Genomic DNA, 20,526 nt, shown 5'->3' on the forward strand with positions numbered 1-20,526 from the left:
TCAGTTACTGGCCAATAATACACATTCCAGCCATGCAGCCGATGCCTGGTGATCATGAATGCTATGGAAGTACTAAAGCCATAATCAGCGCCGCAGCCGTCGAGGAATTCTTTCTCGTTAGATACTACGGAAAGTAGTCGACTGATCGTGCCATTCTTTAAGCTACTCCGTATCAATTGATCACTGTCGCTCTTTTTGGACTATTTCTAAGTCCCACGATATACCTTTTTTCTTCTCAGTTAATATCACTTCTTATACACCGTCAATATGAAGGGATTCGTTGGTGGTATACCCTTGGCCCTGTTGGTGGCCGCTGTCCAGGTCCAGGCCATGGAGCAAGGCACAGTGAGTGAAGATTATCCATTACTACATGTCCATACTAATGCGAGGAATAGAATGGAATGGACATGAGCCAGAACAGCTTTCACCAGCGACGGGCTGCTGGATTTCACCCAGCCCATGTTGGTGGCACCGCTATGGGCGGACCGTCTGGAAATGACGAGGATGGGACTTTCACTAGCCCGTATAGTGCTGATGTCCACGCTCACACAAACGTGAACGAGCACTACAAGGACAACCACTCGATCAAGATCAAGGACAAGAACATCTCCCCCCTCCTGGTCACGGTCCAGGTCCCGCTCTTGGTCCCGGTGCTGGCCCATTCGGCCATGCTGATGGCCCTGGAGCTGGTCCTTTCCCCAAGCGCTCCTGGCCTTCCGGCGGTACTGCCGAGGGTGGTCCCTCTGGCAATGATGAAGGCCAGAGCTTCAACATGCCCATTACTGGCATCTTCCACACAGATGTGAACGAGTACAGCAAGGATGACCACTCGGTCCACGTCAAGAACAAGGATATCCACCCCGTCATTGAGGCACCTGCATTCCACCCTCCTCCCCAGGCCGCTGGTGGTCACGGCTCCTTCCGCATGGCCAGCGGTGAATCAACCAAGAATTTCAAGATTTCACCTGAGTCCTTTGCTAAGCGCTTCATTCCCGGTGGCACTGCCATGGGAGGCCCTGGTGGTGGTGAATCCCACGGTCACGAGTCCGAGGGAGAGGGCTACCCCATCATTTCTGGAGGCACTGCCATGGGTGGCCCTTCCGGTGAGGACAAGGGTATCGATTGGGATATGTCCCAAACCGCTGACATCAAGACCAATGTCAACGAGGATTACGAGGACGACCACTCTATCAGCATCAAGCACAAGGATGTTTTCTCTCCCCCCTCGCACCCTCCGTTTGGTTTCCCCAAGCGTTCCCTGTACCCTCACAGCGGCGGCACTGCCATGGGTGGTCCTTCTGGAAACGATGGTGGCCAGAGCTTCAACATGCCCATCACTGTGGAGACCGACACTACTGTGAACGAGCACTACCAGGACGATCACTCGATCGATCTCAAGAACAAGAATGTGTACCCTGCACCGCACTTCCCTCCCTTCCACGGTGGTCGTCCTTTCCGTCGTGCCTACTCGCCCGACTCTGCTGACCGTGAGGGTGGTGACGACGACGACGATGATGACTTCTCCTCTCCCATCGTTTCTGGCGGAACTGCAATGGGTGGTCCTTCCGGTGAAGACGATGGCATCGACTTCAGCTCTCCCACCCACGTCGGTGTTGACACCAATGTGAATGAGCACCATGATGATAACCACGCCATCAAGCTTGACACCACCACTGTCCACCCATCATCTTGGGATTTCCACCCAATGCCGGCACCAGCACCAGCACCAGCTCCAGTGCACGAGGTCCACCAAGCCCCTGCTCCTCCTGCCCCTGCTCCTCCTGCCCCTGCTCCTCCTGCCCCCGCTGCTCCTGCCCCCGCTGCTCCTGCCCCCGAGGTTCCCCAGATGCCCTGGATGTCCTACACTGATCAGCAGCACGCCGCCGGTACTCCCTCCGAGAGCCACGCGACCCCTGAGGCCCCCGAGCACCATGAGATCCCAGCTCCTTCCGAGCCTGCTCCTCCCCGTGCCGAGGAAGAGCATGCTTCCGAGTGCTCGGCTCAAGTCCACGAGGTTGTCCGCACTGTGACTGAGACCCAGTACAAGCAGGTCCAGGCTACCGAGACCGTCTACCAGCAGGTTCCTGCCGTCTCCCAGGTTGTGCAGACTAGCGCTATTCCCATGCACGCTGTGCCCATGGAGTCTGGCTCTAGCCCTAAGGTCTTGTCATTCTCCGCTCCTGCTCGGTCTTCTTCCAACGTTCCTTACGCGAGCTCCCCTGCGAGCGCCCCTGCGAGCTACCCTTATGCCGCCAAGAGCTCCATGAGTGCGCCTGCCGCCAAGTACTCTCAGATTCCCGTCTATGTTCCCATGGCCACCCCCTCGTCTAGCGCATCCATGATGCCTATGGTTACCCCTGCCTCTAGCAACGGCCCGAACATGCCCACTGGCGTTTCCCCTGAGCAGAGCCATTTCCCCTCCAGCTCTGCCCACGCTTCTCCTTCCAAGGGCGTCATGTTCACTGGTGCCGCCAGCCGTGTCTCTGGTGGTATTATCTCCGCCGCCGCCGCTGTTGCCGGTGTCCTTGCCTTCGTCCTGTAAGAGGATGGCACGATCAACCATGTCAATCGTTTAACACTTTGTCTTACTATTTTCTTTCATGTCCTCTCTTTTTGATAAACGTGTGCCTCTACTTCAATTCATCTTTTCACTTAATGCCGAATGTTTTCGAACCTAATGAGGTAACACGCCTGAAATATGAGTTTTGACTTTTTATCTAAATAAAGCCACCAAAACCTTCTCCACGTAGCAACTATGCCGAGCCCAACATCTAAATTCCCTCTTTGATAAGAGTCTCGTGGCAAAGCTCCGTTCACAGCCCGTGGCGAACCACGAATCCTAGCCCTTACCTGCCTGAATAGTTGCTTTTCCCCGCATTTATCAACCAATAGCGGAACTCGCTCCCACATCCGGTTTCCCACGTCGACTCTGAACTTGATCAATACCCTGGTTTTCAACATTCCGCCAATCAAGTATTCTTGCCAATGTGCCCTGTCCCTCGTATCGTCTTAAGCACGAACTCTAAGCGCCCCTTAACAGGCGGCTCAGTTACCGAGTTCTACCGATTTTTTGGTTTCGGACAAGCCAAAGTTCACTGATGATATCATCATTGCTTCATGACACTAACTCGGGTAAGTTAGCCGTGATGTCAGATCGTCTAGATGCAGGAACTATGATCTTCGAAATCATATAAACATCCCCTTCGGACTTAGTCTGGACTTTTGCATCTTTATGAACGATTAATCTCTTAGTCAATCCACCCCACCTTTATCAATCAACTACACATACACAGAACAGAGCCTATAGACATAACACAATGGTTCATCAACAACAAAACGCCCATGCTGGAGGCTCTTTGACCGAAATGGCACCCACGGGCACCTCGATCCCCAACGATGCAAGCAAACAAAATATCATTCCTTCAATCCCACGCCTGGACCAACGTGGCAAATCTTCCTATTTCAGCTTCCAAGCTCCTGGAAGGCCGATTACAGCCAAGGCAGCAGACAATGCGATCGACATACCGCGTTCCACCTGCGACCGTGGACAGACGGGCGAAGTGATGACTGGAACTGGTAATACACTGCCTGCCGAGATTGAGTCAAAATATATGGGGATGAACATCTCAGATCGCTCGAATGAGAGGGAGCCTCAGAATCAAGACTTTGATGGGGAATATGAGATGGAGGAGGATCGGAAGATTGGCATTCATCAGGTATGGAATCATTGACTTTGCTCTTCAAAAAATCGATTAGCTGACCAGTTAATATAGTTCTTTGGCATTGAGGCTTCCTACTAGGGGCAGATGAAAGGTGCTCCGACCGTTCGGAGTCGATGTATTGATACTGTATTATATGGGAGGATTCGGAGTTGTCAGCTTAGCCCTAGTGGCTCTACGGCTTATGATTAACGACTTATGAATAAATAAATTATGATTCTATTCACATATGATATGACCACATAGGCTGCTAGATATGGACTCTAGATGCTTCTGGTTCAGGGAACCCCTGGTAGATTTCATCTAGTACATCGCGTTTCCTCTTACGGTCAGCAAGTGCTGCTTCCTCCTCCTCGGTAGGTTCGCCATCAGGCTCTCGAGATACCCAAGTACGGATAGTTCCGTCGCCATGAGCAGAGAACAATTCTAGTCCCTCGCCTGACCCACCATTCCCGCGCCAGGCTAGATCGTTAATCCGTGCCGCACTTAATGCATTAGATCGGCCACGAGCCTGAGAACCAGTCGCGATACCAGGAACCCGAAGTCGCTTGATAAATGTCCCATCGCGGAGCTCAAACATGAAGATCTCTCCACGGTCATCCTGCTCATGGAAATTGGGCCATAGAAGGGTCTCATGTCCTGGAGCCATTATTCCCTTGGGTAACACCAATGGAGCCCGCTCGGCCAGATATGAAGAGGTGGAGTTGCGAACGCGAGGCCCAAAATGAACCAAGGTATTCGCACCACTTGCTGCATCCCATACTCTGATACGGGAATCTTGGCCAGTGGTGACCAGATGGGTGCCATTGGATGTCCATCGTACACCAGTGACAGCGCCGTTGTGAGCACGAGCATGCCGAGAGAATGCTGGCCGCGGCTCGAAGGATGTTGCAGGGACTGAGCCTGGAGCTGCCAATCCTACCGGGTCATCCATGTCCAAAGTCGCAATGGCAGAGTTATGGCCGCCACGGCGCACGTCGAAGATGATTACCCGGTTATCCACGGAGCCCGAGGCCAGAAGATGGGGTCGATGTGGAGCCCAGTCTACCGAAAGCACTGCGGCATTATGCCCTGGTAGACCATGGGCTGCAAGGCCAGACCGCAAGTCAACCAGGCGAACGGCTTGATCGGACGTCGCAACTGCAACCAGCAGTGTGGATCCGGGCTGGGAAGAAAACGAGTGCGCGTACGGTGTGCATTCCAATTTAAATGTATGGACGGGGGTTATGGCTGGTGACTGCAGCGCTGAAAGCTTCAATGTGCCATCGTAGGCAGTAGAGAAGATGGTTGATGGCTCGGGATCGAAGGGGTAGATGGACAGAGAAGTGATGGCATGGGTGTGCGCATCTGGGTGGGAGGACTTGCTAACTAAAGCGCGAGATCGATGGACGTGGTTGAGTTCTGATCCTCTACTCTCGAGGTCCCAAAGGTGAATGGTTGGATCTGCACCTCCGGATAACATACTATCCAGTGGTTAAACTAGACAATTCGATAAATTGGAGAGAACTGTCTTACTATCGACCTTCAAATTTATCAATTGCCAGGCAATTCACGCCCGAATTGTGGGCAATTTCATCTTCCTTGGGTTCATGTTCCTCGTCTGAAGGTGTGGTATCGCCTCGAGACTCGTTCCTTCGCCGGGCTCTGAGGCTGGAAAACCGAATCCCAGGCGCGGGCTCGAGGTTGTGTACTAACCGGGTGGTCTGAGCAACATGAAAGGTATTTGAGCTGACAGAGCCGAGGGCTCTGTTGAGAAGAAAGGAATTCATTCATACATCGAGGATTGTTACAAATAGCGACTACAGTAGAAGGAACTGCGGAGATGACGATAAGCAAATGTGACCTCATCGGACTAACGTTGTGCCGGCGCATTATTTTTGGCCTTTCCTTTCTTACCGTTATCTTTGGCGCAATTGCGATGCCCCGGCGACTACAGGAACATGTCTTTAGAACCTGGTGCCGAGGATCATGTTGCAGATGACCATGCGATCCCCCAAGATGAAAACCGAGAAAGGTCTGGATCTCGGGTGAGGTTTGACCTGTCAACCTCTGACAACAGAAACTCCAAATCCTTCAGGCACATTGCCAGCCTCTATGATTCTGTTGCCGGTATGTTCTTCAGACAAGATTGGACATATAGAAATATCATCTGACAACTTAGGGCGCGTCAACAATAAAGGATTCGTGGCACCGAGGCCGACGCGGTACGGCGATACACAGGCTTCAGGTGGTCGCGATCTTCGCCCCGAAGAGGTCCTATATCGACATAAGCCGAAAAAATTGGAACAGATTGTAGAGGATGAATCTGGTTATTTTGCGCATGAAAATCTTCCTGCTGATCGCCCTCTCCCGAGCAGCGAAATTTTGACGGCAATCCACGCCTATTCCTCCGATTTCTATGCAAATAAGCTTCGCGACAACGGAAAACACAATTTCTACAGCATGGACGAGTCTGCCCTTCTTGCGGTTGGCATTCTGATGGAGGAGCTGGCCAAGGAACAACTTGGGGAAACTGGAGATATGGCTCTGACGGAGGCAATGTGGAATAGCGAAATTCAGGGCCCAGGCGATGGCAATGACCCCCATATTCCAAAAAAGAGACGGAGGGCAAAGACCATTGAAGACGCTTCTAGCCCAAACCAGGATATGCGAGGCGCAGTGGGGAGTGGCGAGGCCCACATATCACCCCAGACGGAGCATGAAGCTATTCGAGAGGAGATACAAAGGAGTGCCTCCCCGCAGAAAAAGCAGAAGAGAAAGGGGCCTGCCTGATTGGAGGGCGGATATCAATTTTCACTATCATACAATTATGCTCCCGGATGCGATGCTGGTTTCCATGGGGCCTGAACGACCTAAGGTGTCAGAGGATTGCATCATACTCGGTCAACACCCTGATGTGGACTGTATGGACCAAACCAGTGATGAGGCGAACACCCGAGACCAAGATGTATCAAAACGTCAGGCTCACCTGCATCTGGTTGAAACAAACCATGATGACTTGGCTGTCAATGCCCAGTTCAAGCGTGTTCTCACTGGACTCGCATGACCGCATTGGGGTGTATCATTATTGTTACGTGCTGAAGTCAATCACACGGCCAAGAATTCCCTGCGAGACGACCTGAAGCCAGTGGGAACGGAGGTGATCTCCAGTTGCCCACGAACCGATCGATTTTAATGACGGGACGAACTTAGCGGAAACCCTCGCCAACATTTAAATTAATGAACTTGAACAATATGGAGTATAGAGATCTAAGGTTTATCTGAATGAAAATGACTGGTAGACGTACTAGTAAGTAGTCCATCAAAATTTTATCCCCATGCTAAAAGAAAGACTGAAGATTTTTATTCACAGGTGAAGAGTTCAGCAGATTTTTTGAAATCTGAAAAATCAGCCACTTGAAAACTTGGCTTTCCTCCACTCCTCCACTCATGAATGCTTAACCATCCCAAGTCTATCCTAAAGCGGGAAAGCTTATCTCCAAGCTTCTTCCTACCGAGCCAGGAAAGGTAGAACCTCAAACGGCAACGCCTCAGTGGGTCGTCGTGCCCCATCCGACGACATCATGGTACGTGGCCCTTTGCTTGATTTCGATTGACAAACTGCCCGGTGTGAGATGAACGCAATGAAGAAAACAAAAGGGAGATTTGACGCGTCACCCGCTCTTTCTTATTTCCTTTTTCTAACTATTGAGGGGGAGAACCAGCCACCCAAGCTCTCAAAAGCCGACAAACTGGCATTGATTGTGACTCACCTGCAGACCACGGGAACCTGTTACACACTCAAGGAACTCGAAAAGAGTTTACCTGCCGTGGCATCTATCAACAGCATCCAAGTGAAAGAATACATCCAGGCACTAATTGACGAAAACCAAATTCGGGTAGACAAGATCGGCAGCGGGAACTGGTACTGGAGCTTCGGAAGTGACGAAAAGGTCGAGCGGGAGCGGCAGTTGGCCCGGGTGTATACGGAGGTGGAGAAAGCGAAGAAATCCTGTAGCGAGTGGGAAGCGGCGCTGGCTGCTGAAACTGCCCGACGAGACGAATCTGACGAGGAGCATGAGGTCGGGATCGACATGCGCCAGAATTTACTGGTCACGAAAGCCGAGCTTGCAGCAGAAGTCCATCGGCTTCGGGTGGCAGAGACGGGGTTGGGCGACCCAGTGTGTAAGAAAGGGGTTTTGATGCTACAGGGGGAGTTAGCGGGGTTCAGGCAGCAAGCGTTGCAGTGGACGGACAATCTGTGTATTCTGGAGCAGTATCTGCGTGAATTGGCCGGCGGGGACCCGCAACTGGTCGCGGCGGTTCTGCACGAATGTTATGGAGACGAGTACGTGGACGGAGGCCTGCGTGAGCTGGAATAGACATGTTTATGATGATGATTATGATTATGATTACAACGCATATCCTACGTGAAGGGTCGAACCTGAAAGATTAAACCAAGTCAAAATGAAAAAGCTTAGCCTAAGCAACCATCGTCTCCTTAGCAGATCCCGACTTAAGCTTTTCACCAATGTTGCAGGTTGGAACCGGCCCTTTTCACATCCCCGCGTAGGAATGGGCCTATGTGGTTCTAAGAATTTCATACCGATCATAATCCTGGAGTAATCATTACAAAGTGATCCATACCAAAAAAACCCCCCCCTATGACTGTAGTTGACTAGTGCCTGTTCCGAGAAGCTTGACTTTCCAATTTAAGAATCGCTGGGTCTCGTCCTTCTCCGCTTATCGTAACCAAATCTCTCTTCTCTCCTCAAACCTTCTCTTTCCCCTCCCTTTTCCTCTTCAGATTGATATATATATACCTCTTTAATCCTGAAATCGTGCGCCACACCAGGTCCCACATTCCGTCCGTCGCGCCTCTTTTCCCGAACATCAGTCTGGCCCCCTCTCGAGAGCGAGCCTCACGTCTCGGCCCCTTCTAACCTCCACACGATCTCCTCGATATTACCAATCACTTTAGTCGGCATTCATCTTCGCGACTCGGAAGTTCATCAATCGAAAACCCGTCGAGTTCTCGGAGGAAGTCTCGCGATTCATCCGTGCGCTTTGGTGAGACCGGAAACAATGTGGTTCGGAGGTCCTCGAGCATAACGACCCATTCCGTTCTTTTGAACCCGGGATTCTATTTCGCGTGTGGACACCCGGATACATACCGTGGCGTTTGGAATCGGACTGTGCCTACAGGTTCCCGCTGCATTATTTGCCGCTGGACGTGTCGCTGAATCGATCTCGCCTACCGTAGGCTCGTCTGCCTACTCGAGTCACTCCCCCCGTCCGACCCCAGTCCAGCCCCACCAAACTAGCAGGCCAGGGGCTTCGCTTCTATCGTTCTTTGGTCTCCCGTGACTCGCCTTTGAGGTTATCCTCTCCTCCTTGCTTCATCAGTGCCGCCGTCTTGTATGGATGCAGGAAGTAGCGGCTGTGTGTCATGTCCTCCAACCCTCCTCCCACGACCTCCACCCCGCCGGTCAGCCGGAAAACCAACTACTTTCTTTCCAAGTTCCGATCTACCCTTGGGTCACGCAATCGAAGCATAACCGACTTTTATATCGACCCCGATGACCCGTGGCGCTCATACTTTCCAGGGGATACCATCAAAGGCACCGTCATTGTGACCGTGCTGCGGCCAGTGCGCATTACACATATTGTGATCTGTCTCCATGGATATGTCAAGGTCTTCAAGAACGCGGTGCCTGCGGGGGAGTCCAATCCAGATATCGGCTTCATCGGTCCCGGGCGTGGCCGACGGGGCGCAGAATACATGGGCAATGGATTGGCGACCCTGTTTGAAGATGAAGTGGTACTCTGCGGTGAAGGTCGCCTAAAAGAGGGCATATATAAATTCCGTTTCGAGATGACCCTTCCCCCTTACGCTTTGCCCAGCAGCATTAATGTGGGTAGTTTTGGTTCCCAGAGTCGCGTGAAATCGCGTCATGCTAATTATTGTCTAGTTCGAACGAGGCACCGTCGCTTATGCACTCACATCCACCCTTACTCGACCGACCACCATGAACCCTACTCTTACCTGCCGAAGACGAGTGAATCTACTTGAAAACATCGATATTGCCCCATTTCCCGCCCCCAAAGCCCGTGTCGTTACCCTCGAACCCGTTTCCAAGCGATCAAGATCCAAGGCAAAATCCAAATCTCCCGCCTCCGATACCACAGCAGCTCCCGATACCTCCTCCATAGATACCCCGGTCAGCGGCGCAGCTGGCTCCGTGGACCATCGACCACCACTGAGTCCCTCTCCGAGCAATGTCAGCTCCTCCAGTCGACCTAGCAATAGCAGCCAAAGCTTTCAGATCGCCAGCGACCCAAGCTCATCCACAAGTACAGGTGGGGGACGAAATAGCGAAGGTCGCAGTGTGACCCCCTCCGTTTCAGATAAGACCATCACCGCTAAGGCGGAAGTGCTGCGCGCAGGCGTGCTACCGGGGGATACATTACCCATCAAAGTCACCATAAACCATTGCAAACAAGTGCGCAGCGCGCATGGCATCATTATTACTCTATATCGGCAGGGCCGCATTGATCTCCATCCGTCCATTCCCATCGGAAGCAACGCGAATGGGAAGAAACCAGTTTATGAAGACTGCTATCCACGCTCTCGCACTGGACTCGGCGGATTGACCCTTGGGACTACCCGTAACAGCAGCACCTTCCGAAAGGATCTATCGCAATCGTTTGCGCCATTGATCGTCGATCCCACTAATTTGACTGCTGTCGTCAAAACTTCGATTCGCGTTCCCGAAGACGCATTTCCCACCATCACCCGTGTGCCCGGTGCCATGATCAACTTTCGATATTACGTGGAGATTGTGGTCGATTTGCGTGGCAAAATCACTTCACCCGATCGCTTCATTCCACGCTTCAACATGGTCTCGGGCGGCAGCACGTTCTCCCCAAGTGGGCAGATTTTGAATCCGGCCGATGCCAAAGGCAATGCCATCACTGCCAACTGGGCGGGCAACATCCTCGATACGGATCGAGTGCGTCGAGAGAAAGGCGTCATTTCCGTGGCCTTTGAAGTTGTCGTTGGAACTAAGGACTCCAATCGTGGTCAAGCTACCATTGAACGCACGTCGTCTGTTGCTGCCGAATCAACTACGTCTCAAGTTCCTCCTCTACCCTCCGACCCTGTTAATAATGGCGATGCAGAGGATTGGTCTGAGGCGCCCCCAGGGGAGTACGGAGACGATGACCACATGTATCTTGATGAAGCTTGGGCAGAGTATCCTGAGGATTACTCGCAACAATTTCCACCCCCTGGTCCCATGACAGCACACCCTGAAGTTGAAGAACCTGTCGATGAAAAGACTCGAGTCCGGCGCCACGAGGAAGCACTCTTACCCAGCCAACCGCCCGATGAAGATGAAGCAGGGCCGTCAGCTGAAATGGCGGTGCCGACCGCACCAGTCTTACCAGAGGATCATCATCTGCAGGACTATCAGCATGTGTCCTCGGGTACAGATGCAATGTCGCATGTCCCGTCTGCAGCATCACTGCAGACCGTAGTTGTCAATGGCAGTGTCCCTGAGCCCAGTGAACCTTCTGCCCCAAGTGATGATAAGCAAGAGCTCGAGCGCCAGAGATTGATGCAGCAGGTCAGTGCTCCCAGTGCACCACCTCCTGAGGAGAGCAACGGAGAGGGCCCCAGTGCCCCGGTCTTCGATGAAGACGATCAACTCGTGGGTGGTACGGCGCATGCGGACGAGTCATTACCTCGATACCAGCGGTAAAGAACACTATTATTATTGGGTTTATTATATTGATACCCACACACATTTTCAACATGTACATTTTGCATTTTGGGGGCTAGGAGATTTTCTGGAAGATACCACTATTCGCATTTTATTTATGAACACCCGGCGCTGGTGACCTGATTGGCGTTACAACCTGGCCCTGTACCATAACTATGAATCTGTTATACGGAGCAATCAGTTTGTCCACATTATTATTCATTGTAGAAATCCTTAATCTACGCCTATCGGAGCCAATTCGTTGATAATGATTAGCGTTATCCGTATCTCGGGCGATTTTCCCTTGGCAACTCCGCTTACCCATCAACCTCATTTTCCCCCTGTTTCTCCTCTCAGCCTCTCCACGATCTTCATCCAAGATCATCTTCACCATGCCCCTCACAAGCGGGTCGTTCGCGACCTTCCTGATTGTCTGCCGTGAGTTCCGCCCGAGTTACTCGATACCAACCTCCAATCCCACAGGATTACCCCGTCCTGGAGCTCAATCCCACCTCAACCGCGCTGAAAAGAAAACTACACTGAACGCAACATTGACAACTAACCCTTCGTAATAGCGACATGCTTCTTCCTCGGAATCATCTTCTCCCTCTTCCCTTACGACTACCCAATTCTGTGGTCCACAACACCTACCCCGGCCTCCCACTATGATTACCTCGAAGCGCACCTCCAATTCCTCCACGCCAGCCCTCCTCTCATCCCCCGCATTCTCCACATTGTCATCTTCCTCGGTCTGGCCGGCTTGATCTCCAAGCTCTACAAGCCCTCCGAATCAAACATGCTCTTCGACGGCGCCTCCCTCGTTCTCTACATGTGCGGCGTGACAGTCTACATTGCCAACATCGTTAAGGGTCTGCGTCTCGCATCTGCCGGAAAATACGGTGACGCGCTCGCTACCTCCGTCGAAGAGCAAGATCAGATTCTCGGTCGTGAGGACTCGCTTAAGGTGCTGAGTGCTAGCAATACTATCCTGGCTCTTGTGCTGGTTGGTATCCTTGTGCTTCAGGCTGGACAGTGGTATGCCGAGCTCAAGGATCAGCAGGAGTATGAGTCGGTTGGTAAGGGCAAGAAGACTGATAGCGAGGGTGAGGAAGAGGAGGCCGTTTCGTCTGCGGTTGAGACAAAGTCTGGGAAGAAGAAGAATAAGGGAAACTAGACTTCTAATTGTCGGATCACCTTTTTTCCTTCCGTTTTTTTTTTCTATGAATTGTCTTGGTTTGCTTTTGGCATTCGCATTCGCTGGAAATATATATTTTTTTTTGGTTTGCGCTAGGATGAGTGTATCTGGATATGCCGACGACAACGGTCAATGGCGATGGTGGTGGTGCTGGCTAGTCCTGCCTGAATAGTGTATTGTATGGCTTACAGCGAAGCGAGGTCTCGCATAGAGCAACGGTTATGTGATTCACGTTTGACGTGAAGTGGCTTTTTATGATATCTATCTCAATTGACCTTGTGAGAAAAATGAAATGAGAAGATATGACAAAACAGACCACGCGGAAACAAATGCAGAGTAGGATCGAATAACTAAATACAGCAATCCACATTTTGTGCGGTCCGGTTTCGTCTATGTACACGGAGTTCCATGTGGCTCACTATAGAAGCATTTCTGTCCGAGTATGATATGAAATGGGTGAAAGTACATAACATGAGATGCGAATGTATGCATAAGTCGAGGCTTAAACGAAAGTAGATGTAGCGTATGTAGAGTGATGGAGTATGTCGTCACATCGCGGAAGGGGAATCATAAGGCAAATTGAAATCGTGAAAAATGGAAATGGGAATTGGGGAATGTACGATAGACGATGCCTATCAACCAAACCATGAAGTAAATCAAGCGAACGAAAACGGGCTTCGGGGAAGGTCCGGCGAGCGAGGGCTCAATGCCTTGGCGAAGAGGTCCTCTGACTCTGTACTTGAAGTACGGACAAGGGGGGGGCATGGAATTCATGGAGTTCATGGAGCTCAAAGAAGCAAAGCCGTTGGGCTCAATATTTTGTTGGGCTTCTTGGAGGAACTCCGGGGGAAATTGGGCAACTGCTCTGAGCGAGTCCGCCCCCGCTGGATTGATCTGGATGTTGGGAGTCGGCGTGGAATTGGTATCCGGTGTTGGCATCGAGTGCAACGGCCTGCTGGGGACATTTCTGAATGAACTGAAAGAGGACACGGCGACATCGGGAGACTGAGGTGACAAAAGGTGTCCAGGGTCTGGGCCTGGTATAGATTATCAGTTTGCGCACGGGCATGATGACTAGTATAAAGCCAGGGACTTACTACTGTTTGTCGAGAGATCCTTCTCGCTAGTCTGCAGCTTTAAGCCCTTGAGTTTCTCACTCAGTTTCCTTCCACTCACGGGAGATACTGGGGTTGCAGGGTATACGGAAGAAGAGTTCGAAGAGTCATGGCCGCTAGCAATTCCGTCGACGGCACGTGAGCCAATCCCAAAGTTGTCTTCGATCCATTCCTTCTCTTGCACAGCCATGTGTAGGGCAATCCCCTCGGCGTTGTTCTTGGCCTCGCGACTGATCTCGTCATCGAGAACGCGCAATCGCTTCTTTCCCCAAATTGTGTGCAGCACGCCCTTCTTGCCAGCAGCACGACCCGTAGCACCCAACTCGGGAGGGAAGATGGCAGGTAGAGGGTTCAATTGTAGAGCTTCGCGGGCTTTTGACGACGGCGTCGAGGCAACAGTATCTTTTGGAGGCTCATAAGATAGTGTGATGACCGGTGGGATAGTGATACCCGGCCCAAGCAAGAAGTAAAAGCGCCGAGTACTATCAGTCGGGCGATCATCCGCAGGGAGGACAGTAGTCTTCCCCGCCCAGGAAACATGCCATGATCCCTCAGCAGAGGATCTGGTGAGGTCATCATCCTCCCACTCAACCATCAAAATTTTGGTACCTTCATTGCCCTTGCCAGCCTCGAACTCAAACCGAGCCAGGGCGGTTATGGAGAGACTTCCACCCTTAGGGCCGCGGGGCGTCTCCAGGTCAGCGAATTCGCTATCTGGGGTGAAAGTGGGCGGTGACTGAGCCATGACTATGCTTATAAGAGGATCGGAGACTTTCAAGCACTCAGAATTCGGGCTGAGATCCGGACTGGGAAACCGGGGCGGTGCTTGAGCGGGAACTCGGGAGGCGCGAAGAGAGTGAGGGAACGTAGACGCTGGGCAGAGGGTGAGGGATGCACGCGGTAGGTGCAGCGGGACAGTTACTGCGGGGGGTATTGATGGAGTCGCCGATCACGGGAAAAGAGGGTCAAAGGCTTTGCCGTGTTTGATCAAGGAGTTTCATCCTTTTTTTCGCGAGATGCAATATTGGGAGGGGTCTTCGATTGGTGTCTAATTATAGAATAGTCGCTTCTTGGCATGCCGCTTTTATGCAGCACGTCAACTACACTCCATGCGCGGTCTTTTTACGGAGTCATCTTCCGACCTTTCATCTTACAACATTGTTCAAGATCCAAAGATGAACCTCGTGTGCTCTACAGGTTCAATGGCCTCCAACTACGGTTTCATCCTTTTTGTTCCTTCACATCGCCATTCTTGGTCCAGAATTAATGCGAACTAAATCGCCCTGGGGGCAATTGAATCCACAATCCTAGAGAATGTAGTCATTGCCCTTTCTAGCAGGAAGCGACGGTACCTCAACCTGGAACAGAGCTCTTCGGGGTTGCAAGAGCTAGAACATTCAAATATTAGCTGAAGGATGATAATGAAGAAGGGACTGCCCGTACATTTCACCCTTTTTGATAGGGCCAGCTCTGAGGCTCACCAGCCACAAGAATTTCAAGCCGGTACCTTTCATCATGTCAGATAAGTAGCCATTTATGGATAGCAACTTTGGAATAATCACGGCCTCAGTTTGTGTTTTGCAACAAAGCGTTTTCCAATTCGAATTCTTTGTTTGAGAGGATCAAGCTTGTGGCCGTCCCTAAAGATAGAAAGATTGATCACCAGGATATTTTTAGCATCCAAATGAAGGAACGAAAAATTGGCAAGAGATACAGTCTTTCTTCAGGCGCTTATTGATCGTCAAGCTGGAAGTATTCATACTCATAAAGCAGTCTGAATATACAGTACCTGTATCCCGAAGCACCGACGTATGAAAACAAGGTCATGTATGATACTGTATCATACCCTTTGCAAGACGAAAGTCAATCGCAAGCAGGTGCAGCTGACAAGGGGCCGAGATGGGGGATTAAAAATGACGCCGGCGGCAGCCCTAGAAACCGATTGAATCAATGAGCGTCGTGAAATGACAAAGTGGAGGAGGCCGACGCAGGGGCAAAGGGCCAAAGGCGGGGAGCTATGCAGGGAAAGCTCCAGTGACGAGAATATCTGTTCTATATTTAACCTGTAGAGTGTGATATACAACGGCATTGGGATTGTAAGATTGAATTACAAGCCATGATTGGCACAAGGGTTGGATAGCTCCCTTGACAGCGTTAGTTCAAGTGGGATAGTAGCCCGCTGAAGAGAAGTCGACGCAACCTTGCTGATCAAAGCTCTTGCTTAGTGTGGGTGGTCGTCCGAGGTAGATAGCTTGAAATCTATCTGCACGGAAGAGTAGATGCATCGGGATTGGCGATCTGAGTCAAGAAATAGAACAAAGGCGTCAAAGAATGCTATTCTTGGTGGTGTCTAAGGTATTGGATGATCAGCAGATGTAAATCAGTGGGGGTTTGCCGAATCAATGAGCCTTCTAAGCGGCATAATACCTTCAGGTTTGTGGAACGTGGACCCCAAGAGTATGCGAGTGGACCTGGGGGTTATGCAAGGCGAGCCACTCAGGCTTGAGATTGGCCGGGTCTGTGGCCGATGAACTTTTAGCTTCAGCTTTTGCTTTGTGAGCATTATCATCTTTGTATTTGGATTGAGATAGGTGGCTAGTCCAGTAGACAAGAACGACGCATATTTTATCTTGATAGTTGCGATATAGCAGGGAATGCAGCATTTGCTTCTTTCTGAGATTAATATGGAATGGCTTTCTCATTATCGATGTCCATTATATTTGGTAGATGTAGTAACTCATATGTTATTGATGTTCTATATCAAAGTGACGTTGCTTTCCAAAAATAACTTCACACTAAGAGACTTTAGTCAAGCTTAAGATGCAGGAACTAAAATAGTGCCAAGAAAGAGGGGTTTCCATTATTAGATCATGGCTGGGCCAAAAATAGGTATACAAAAGATATCACATTGCATTTAGGCGCCTGCATGATTGCAAACCCCTCTTTCCCTTGCTCCCTCTGGTTGGTCGACGGGGACGAATGGACGGAACCTTCCCTGAAAACATAATTAAAAGTTTACATCATCTTCATCAGCAGCGTCTTTGTGTTATGCAACGTAAGCCCCATATATTTTGGGATGATTGCGTCGCGATAAATAAGCAATGTCTATGTAATCCGATTTCGTAATCGCTCATCACATTATTGGCCCTTTCTCGCTCTTGATTTGCCACAGAGGCAGTTCAAAGGTGTACGTCGATCCCAACCGCATTGGGATGGTCAGTCCACCAAAGTGATCACTTCGGCGCGTAAAGTGAAAGGAATGACCGGGTGCGACCCAATCATAGTCGAGATTCTGGTTACTAAAATGATCTCAATCCAGCCAGGTGGGTGAACAGAAAGGAATAGTAGGCGCTAGAATTAATCCCGACAGCACACGTCACCTTCGCAAGCACAGGTACATGAGGATAGTTGTTGCAGCCGTCCAATAACGCATCCTTCTATAACCCCACTTCGAAAGTGCTAGTGGGGCTCGAGGTTAATCCCCGGTCTCCCATTGTTCCACTGTCCAAAAGCGGAATAGCGCCGGCGCTTAATTGCATGGGCATACCATCGGAGCCTAATTATCTAGCCTTATCATTGGCCAGCTATTAACAATGTGGGCGGTATGTTATTTTTGTCTGGATCCCTTGTGATGGTAACCAGGCTGAAGGGCCAATATAAACAACGCACTCGATCAGAAGAACTTGGAATATTGTGGCCTCAAAGGAAACCAAAACTTTATTCTCAAAATTTACTCTGATTATTGTGTTCAATATGTTGTTTGCCAAAGGACAACGAGTGGCACCATCTACGGGTGTAATTTTGATCCGTGGGGATCAATACAAATGAACTGTCTCCTGAATCGTGGTCTCTGCAACCATGATCTACAAACAAAGTGGCTTCACTGCCCCCCAACTAATAGACTAATAAGCATTATCTCTAATATGAAACACTCCGATGCGTTCCAGGCGCTCGGGACATCTTGAAATTCAATGATGGAGAATAGGGGGTCGGTGTCCCCGGTCGAGTTTCTTCAGCGATAACTTGAAACAGGGTGTGCATAGTATTGTCCAATGACGGGCTGTATTTCCACCGTCACTTCCCCACCCATGCACAAACGGGGCTCTTTGGTGCATATTGTTACCGGGGGGTGGGAACTGTCTATCTTCTCGACGTGATGGTTGGCTTGACCAGAACAAATGTAGGGACAATTTTTGTTCACCTGCATAACGCGTGGGAAAAGGGGTGTGATACAGCAAGTGCGTAGAGAGGCTTAAATTTTGTATTCGAAATAAATCGAGCTAAAGACTAGTTATGGGTCAAGGGTACGTGCGAAAACACATAGCGTTATATTACGCAATCTACGTATGTAATACTGTATGTAATGCTCTGTGTAACTTACGCCTGGGCCTGTCCTCCTGGAAAATCGCAATGGTCCCGAGCCATGAAGGCATGATGCGTGATTTAGTGTGTCAGCGTTTCAATGAAGTATGTGTAACCAAGATAATCAATTACACGTATTCTAATATTCCAATATATGTTGTCGGCTCGCTTGCGCCATACCGGAAACCTGGTACATACCGAATGTATGCCTCCATACGGCTGCGATTAGTATCTCGGTGGCAGGATGTTGGGCACCTAGCAGAGAATTGGTTGAAAAACTTTGCCCACCAGTAAGAGCACATATATGGTCTTGACGCTGGATCCTGAGTTGTCCGCCATCCACAGGATTCTACGGAGGCGTTTTTGGAATCGGGGCGAAGGATCTACCGTTATGACCCATCATTTAGATTGAATTGAAGGAACTTTGGAATAGATACGTTAAGTCACGAGTAGCTTGCTTGCTACTTGCTCATTCAAGAATTTCATTTAGAGCGAGAAGGGTATTATGAGAAATAGTTGATGATGCGTAGTTCGGGAATGCAATACCCAGTCCCTTGCCCCGGTAAGAGCCCCATGAGTTTATCGTAGGCTACATGAAGAGCCTCTTTTCGACACGTGGGAAATCGCGGACCAAAAGCCATACTCGCATGAAACCCGAGGGTATGGATAGCCCCAACAGAAGTCGCCCTTTCACGGAGCCAAAGAAGTGTTGGTTTTTGTCTCGTTTAGGCCTAGGCCTTGGGGGCTACGATTATTGTTTACTACCAGGATCTGATCCATGTAGTCGCGTGGCCCAAGCGGAGGCTCATCCCCGATGCTATCTGTCCTATCCCCTTCGTGAACGAGTGTTGGTTATGTACCGGCGTTCTGCATCCTGGCAAAGCCTAATACTTCCGATTCGATGGTGGCACGGATAATATGCACGAAGCTCCGAAGCGCAAGAGCCTCGTCAGTGGATGCGCTGGCAAGGCAGCCTCATTACAGGCATGTACATCTCTTCCATTGTCTTTGAGGCTGGATTCCGAGCGCAAGGCACTTTTCGTGAACCTAATGCAAAGAGGGCTTACCAGAGCCCTATAGAAGCCCTGGACAGACTGGATAAAGTTCTCTACCGTTGACCAAGGATTGGAATAGTCGGTGAACAGACATTTCGGCCCTAAGGAGTGCATTATGTAGAGCTGTCCAACAAACGCCAAATCTTGGAAGCGAATAATATTGCATTCCGGGCCACCATGGGCAATTAACCCTGGAAGCGGATGCTGTAAATTACTGCAATAAAACAACCCCCAAACTGGCGCCATGACAAAGAACCAAGGAAGTTCGCCTGTAAAGATCAAAACAGTTGCGCTGTATGATTTGAATGATAACGCCCCCCCCTTAACACCTAGACACCAATGCCCTCGCTAAAAGCCCCCAACTAGCCAGATGCGAAAAAACCAGGTATCGTCACGCGTAATAGAAGAATGTAATCAGACTTCTTTGGCTTTCTTTGCCTTGGTCTCCTTAGAAAGTTTTACATCCTTGAGTTCCTTGATGTCTTTCATGTCCTTGCACTCCTTCGCTTCGCGGCACTTGCGGCGCTTGCCCTTAGGAGGGGCATCCAGTTGAGTACGCTTATAGGTCACTGTTCGGGTAACAATTTGCTTCACACTGACCGGTTTTCCACTGGTGGGACCGGAGCTGCGCGGGGGCTCATAATAGCGGAGTTTCCAATCAGAATTTGAGAAAGGCGATCGGAGACTTGTCGCACTTCTTGGCGAGTCCGTAGTAGGAGAGTACTTCAATGACTGGGGGTGGGGGATACGTAGTCGGCGGGGAACAGGGAAGCCTTTCTTCGAGTACACTGCCGAGCCTGGTGTAGGAGGTGGAAGTGAGATAGTTGGCGAGCGGGTTATGGGACTGAATGTAAATGAACCACTGAGGGCGCTAGCGGGTTGTGAAGTTGGCGAAGCCGCGGTTTTCTCAAAGGAGAACTTTTGAAAGTTGGGCCCGGCGCTGGCAGGACTAAAGACAGGTGTCATAGCCTCCAAGAACTCTGTGTATGCCTTGGGGAGTGGAATAGAGGAATTTGGTGTAGGTGGAGTGGTAGAGCCTTCCTGTTTGATAGAGTCGAAGATGCTGGTTGAGGGGGAGTCATCGTGGAGCTCCGACGGGAATGTGGCACTTTTAGGTGTTTTGAGAGGTGGTAGGATTGGTTTGACGTTCGGCATTTTTGCAAAGAAGATAGAATATTCGTTTTTAAAAGGGGTGAATAGTGTTTGTTTGATCAAGGTCGACGGGGGCCGAAGTGGGTGGTGATCAGAAAACACGATGACGACAATGTCCGCGTGGAAATTAAGTATAGTGAAAAAGAGGAGAAGTCGAGGCCCGTGACCCAAAAGTCGGATAGCAGG

The 20,526-nt window shown here is 50.4% G+C and overlaps 10 protein-coding genes across 10 annotated transcripts; 7 read left to right on the forward strand and 3 right to left on the reverse strand.

Moving 5' to 3' along the window:
• Positions 1 to 221: 221 nt before the first annotated feature.
• On the forward strand, positions 222 to 2,542 carry CweA (uncharacterized protein; the record flags this gene model as incomplete). The annotated part of the gene is given in 3 exon segments (XM_057069270.1): positions 222 to 345; positions 396 to 689; positions 704 to 2,542. The coding sequence occupies 3 exon segments, from the start codon at positions 268 to 270 to the stop codon at positions 2,540 to 2,542; spliced, it is 2,211 nt and encodes a 736-aa protein (XP_056915881.1). The 5' UTR covers positions 222 to 267.
• Positions 2,543 to 3,317: 775 nt separating this feature from the next.
• On the forward strand, positions 3,318 to 3,800 carry N7503_009725 (uncharacterized protein; the record flags this gene model as incomplete). The annotated part of the gene is made up of 2 exons (XM_057069271.1): positions 3,318 to 3,716; positions 3,774 to 3,800. The coding sequence occupies 2 exons, from the start codon at positions 3,318 to 3,320 to the stop codon at positions 3,798 to 3,800; spliced, it is 426 nt and encodes a 141-aa protein (XP_056915882.1).
• A 169-nt stretch (positions 3,801 to 3,969) lies between these two features.
• Positions 3,970 to 5,505, reverse strand: N7503_009726 (WD repeat protein; the record flags this gene model as incomplete). The annotated part of the gene is made up of 2 exons (XM_057069272.1): positions 5,235 to 5,505; positions 3,970 to 5,182 (listed from the first exon to the last, which is right to left on the reverse strand). Exons 1-2 carry the CDS (start codon positions 5,486 to 5,488, stop codon positions 3,970 to 3,972), a joined length of 1,467 nt encoding a protein of 488 aa, XP_056915883.1. The 5' UTR covers positions 5,489 to 5,505.
• A 154-nt stretch (positions 5,506 to 5,659) lies between these two features.
• Positions 5,660 to 6,491, forward strand: N7503_009727 (uncharacterized protein; the record flags this gene model as incomplete). The annotated part of the gene is made up of 2 exons (XM_057069273.1): positions 5,660 to 5,828; positions 5,881 to 6,491. 2 exons carry the CDS (start codon positions 5,660 to 5,662, stop codon positions 6,489 to 6,491), a joined length of 780 nt encoding a protein of 259 aa, XP_056915884.1.
• Positions 6,492 to 6,528: 37 nt separating this feature from the next.
• On the forward strand, positions 6,529 to 6,765 carry N7503_009728 (uncharacterized protein; the record flags this gene model as incomplete). Its single annotated transcript, XM_057069274.1, has 1 exon — positions 6,529 to 6,765. The coding sequence occupies one exon, from the start codon at positions 6,529 to 6,531 to the stop codon at positions 6,763 to 6,765; it is 237 nt and encodes a 78-aa protein (XP_056915885.1).
• A 517-nt stretch (positions 6,766 to 7,282) lies between these two features.
• N7503_009729 (putative GAJ protein) lies at positions 7,283 to 8,080 on the forward strand (the record flags this gene model as incomplete). The annotated part of the gene is made up of 2 exons (XM_057069275.1): positions 7,283 to 7,285; positions 7,412 to 8,080. 2 exons carry the CDS (start codon positions 7,283 to 7,285, stop codon positions 8,078 to 8,080), a joined length of 672 nt encoding a protein of 223 aa, XP_056915886.1.
• Positions 8,081 to 9,147: 1,067 nt separating this feature from the next.
• Positions 9,148 to 11,461, forward strand: rim8 (pH response protein PalF; the record flags this gene model as incomplete). Its single annotated transcript, XM_057069276.1, has 2 exons — positions 9,148 to 9,612; positions 9,671 to 11,461. 2 exons carry the CDS (start codon positions 9,148 to 9,150, stop codon positions 11,459 to 11,461), a joined length of 2,256 nt encoding a protein of 751 aa, XP_056915887.1.
• A 392-nt stretch (positions 11,462 to 11,853) lies between these two features.
• Positions 11,854 to 12,635, forward strand: N7503_009731 (putative secretory component protein shr3; the record flags this gene model as incomplete). Its single annotated transcript, XM_057069277.1, has 2 exons — positions 11,854 to 11,899; positions 12,037 to 12,635. The coding sequence occupies 2 exons, from the start codon at positions 11,854 to 11,856 to the stop codon at positions 12,633 to 12,635; spliced, it is 645 nt and encodes a 214-aa protein (XP_056915888.1).
• A 666-nt stretch (positions 12,636 to 13,301) lies between these two features.
• N7503_009732 (uncharacterized protein) lies at positions 13,302 to 14,576 on the reverse strand (the record flags this gene model as incomplete). The annotated part of the gene is made up of 2 exons (XM_057069278.1): positions 13,302 to 13,693; positions 13,754 to 14,576. Coding segments are annotated over 2 exons (1,215 nt in total), but the record flags the coding sequence as incomplete, so codon positions are not given.
• Positions 14,577 to 19,602: 5,026 nt separating this feature from the next.
• On the reverse strand, positions 19,603 to 20,343 carry N7503_009733 (uncharacterized protein; the record flags this gene model as incomplete). Its single annotated transcript, XM_057069279.1, has 1 exon — positions 19,603 to 20,343. The coding sequence occupies one exon, from the start codon at positions 20,341 to 20,343 to the stop codon at positions 19,603 to 19,605; it is 741 nt and encodes a 246-aa protein (XP_056915890.1).
• Between the last annotated feature and the right edge of the window lie 183 nt (positions 20,344 to 20,526).

The sequence above is a fragment of the Penicillium pulvis genome (genome assembly GCF_028828015.1).
Source record: "Penicillium pulvis strain IBT 33274 chromosome Unknown scaffold_8_segment0_segment0, whole genome shotgun sequence".
NCBI lineage: Eukaryota > Fungi > Ascomycota > Eurotiomycetes > Eurotiales > Aspergillaceae > Penicillium > Penicillium pulvis.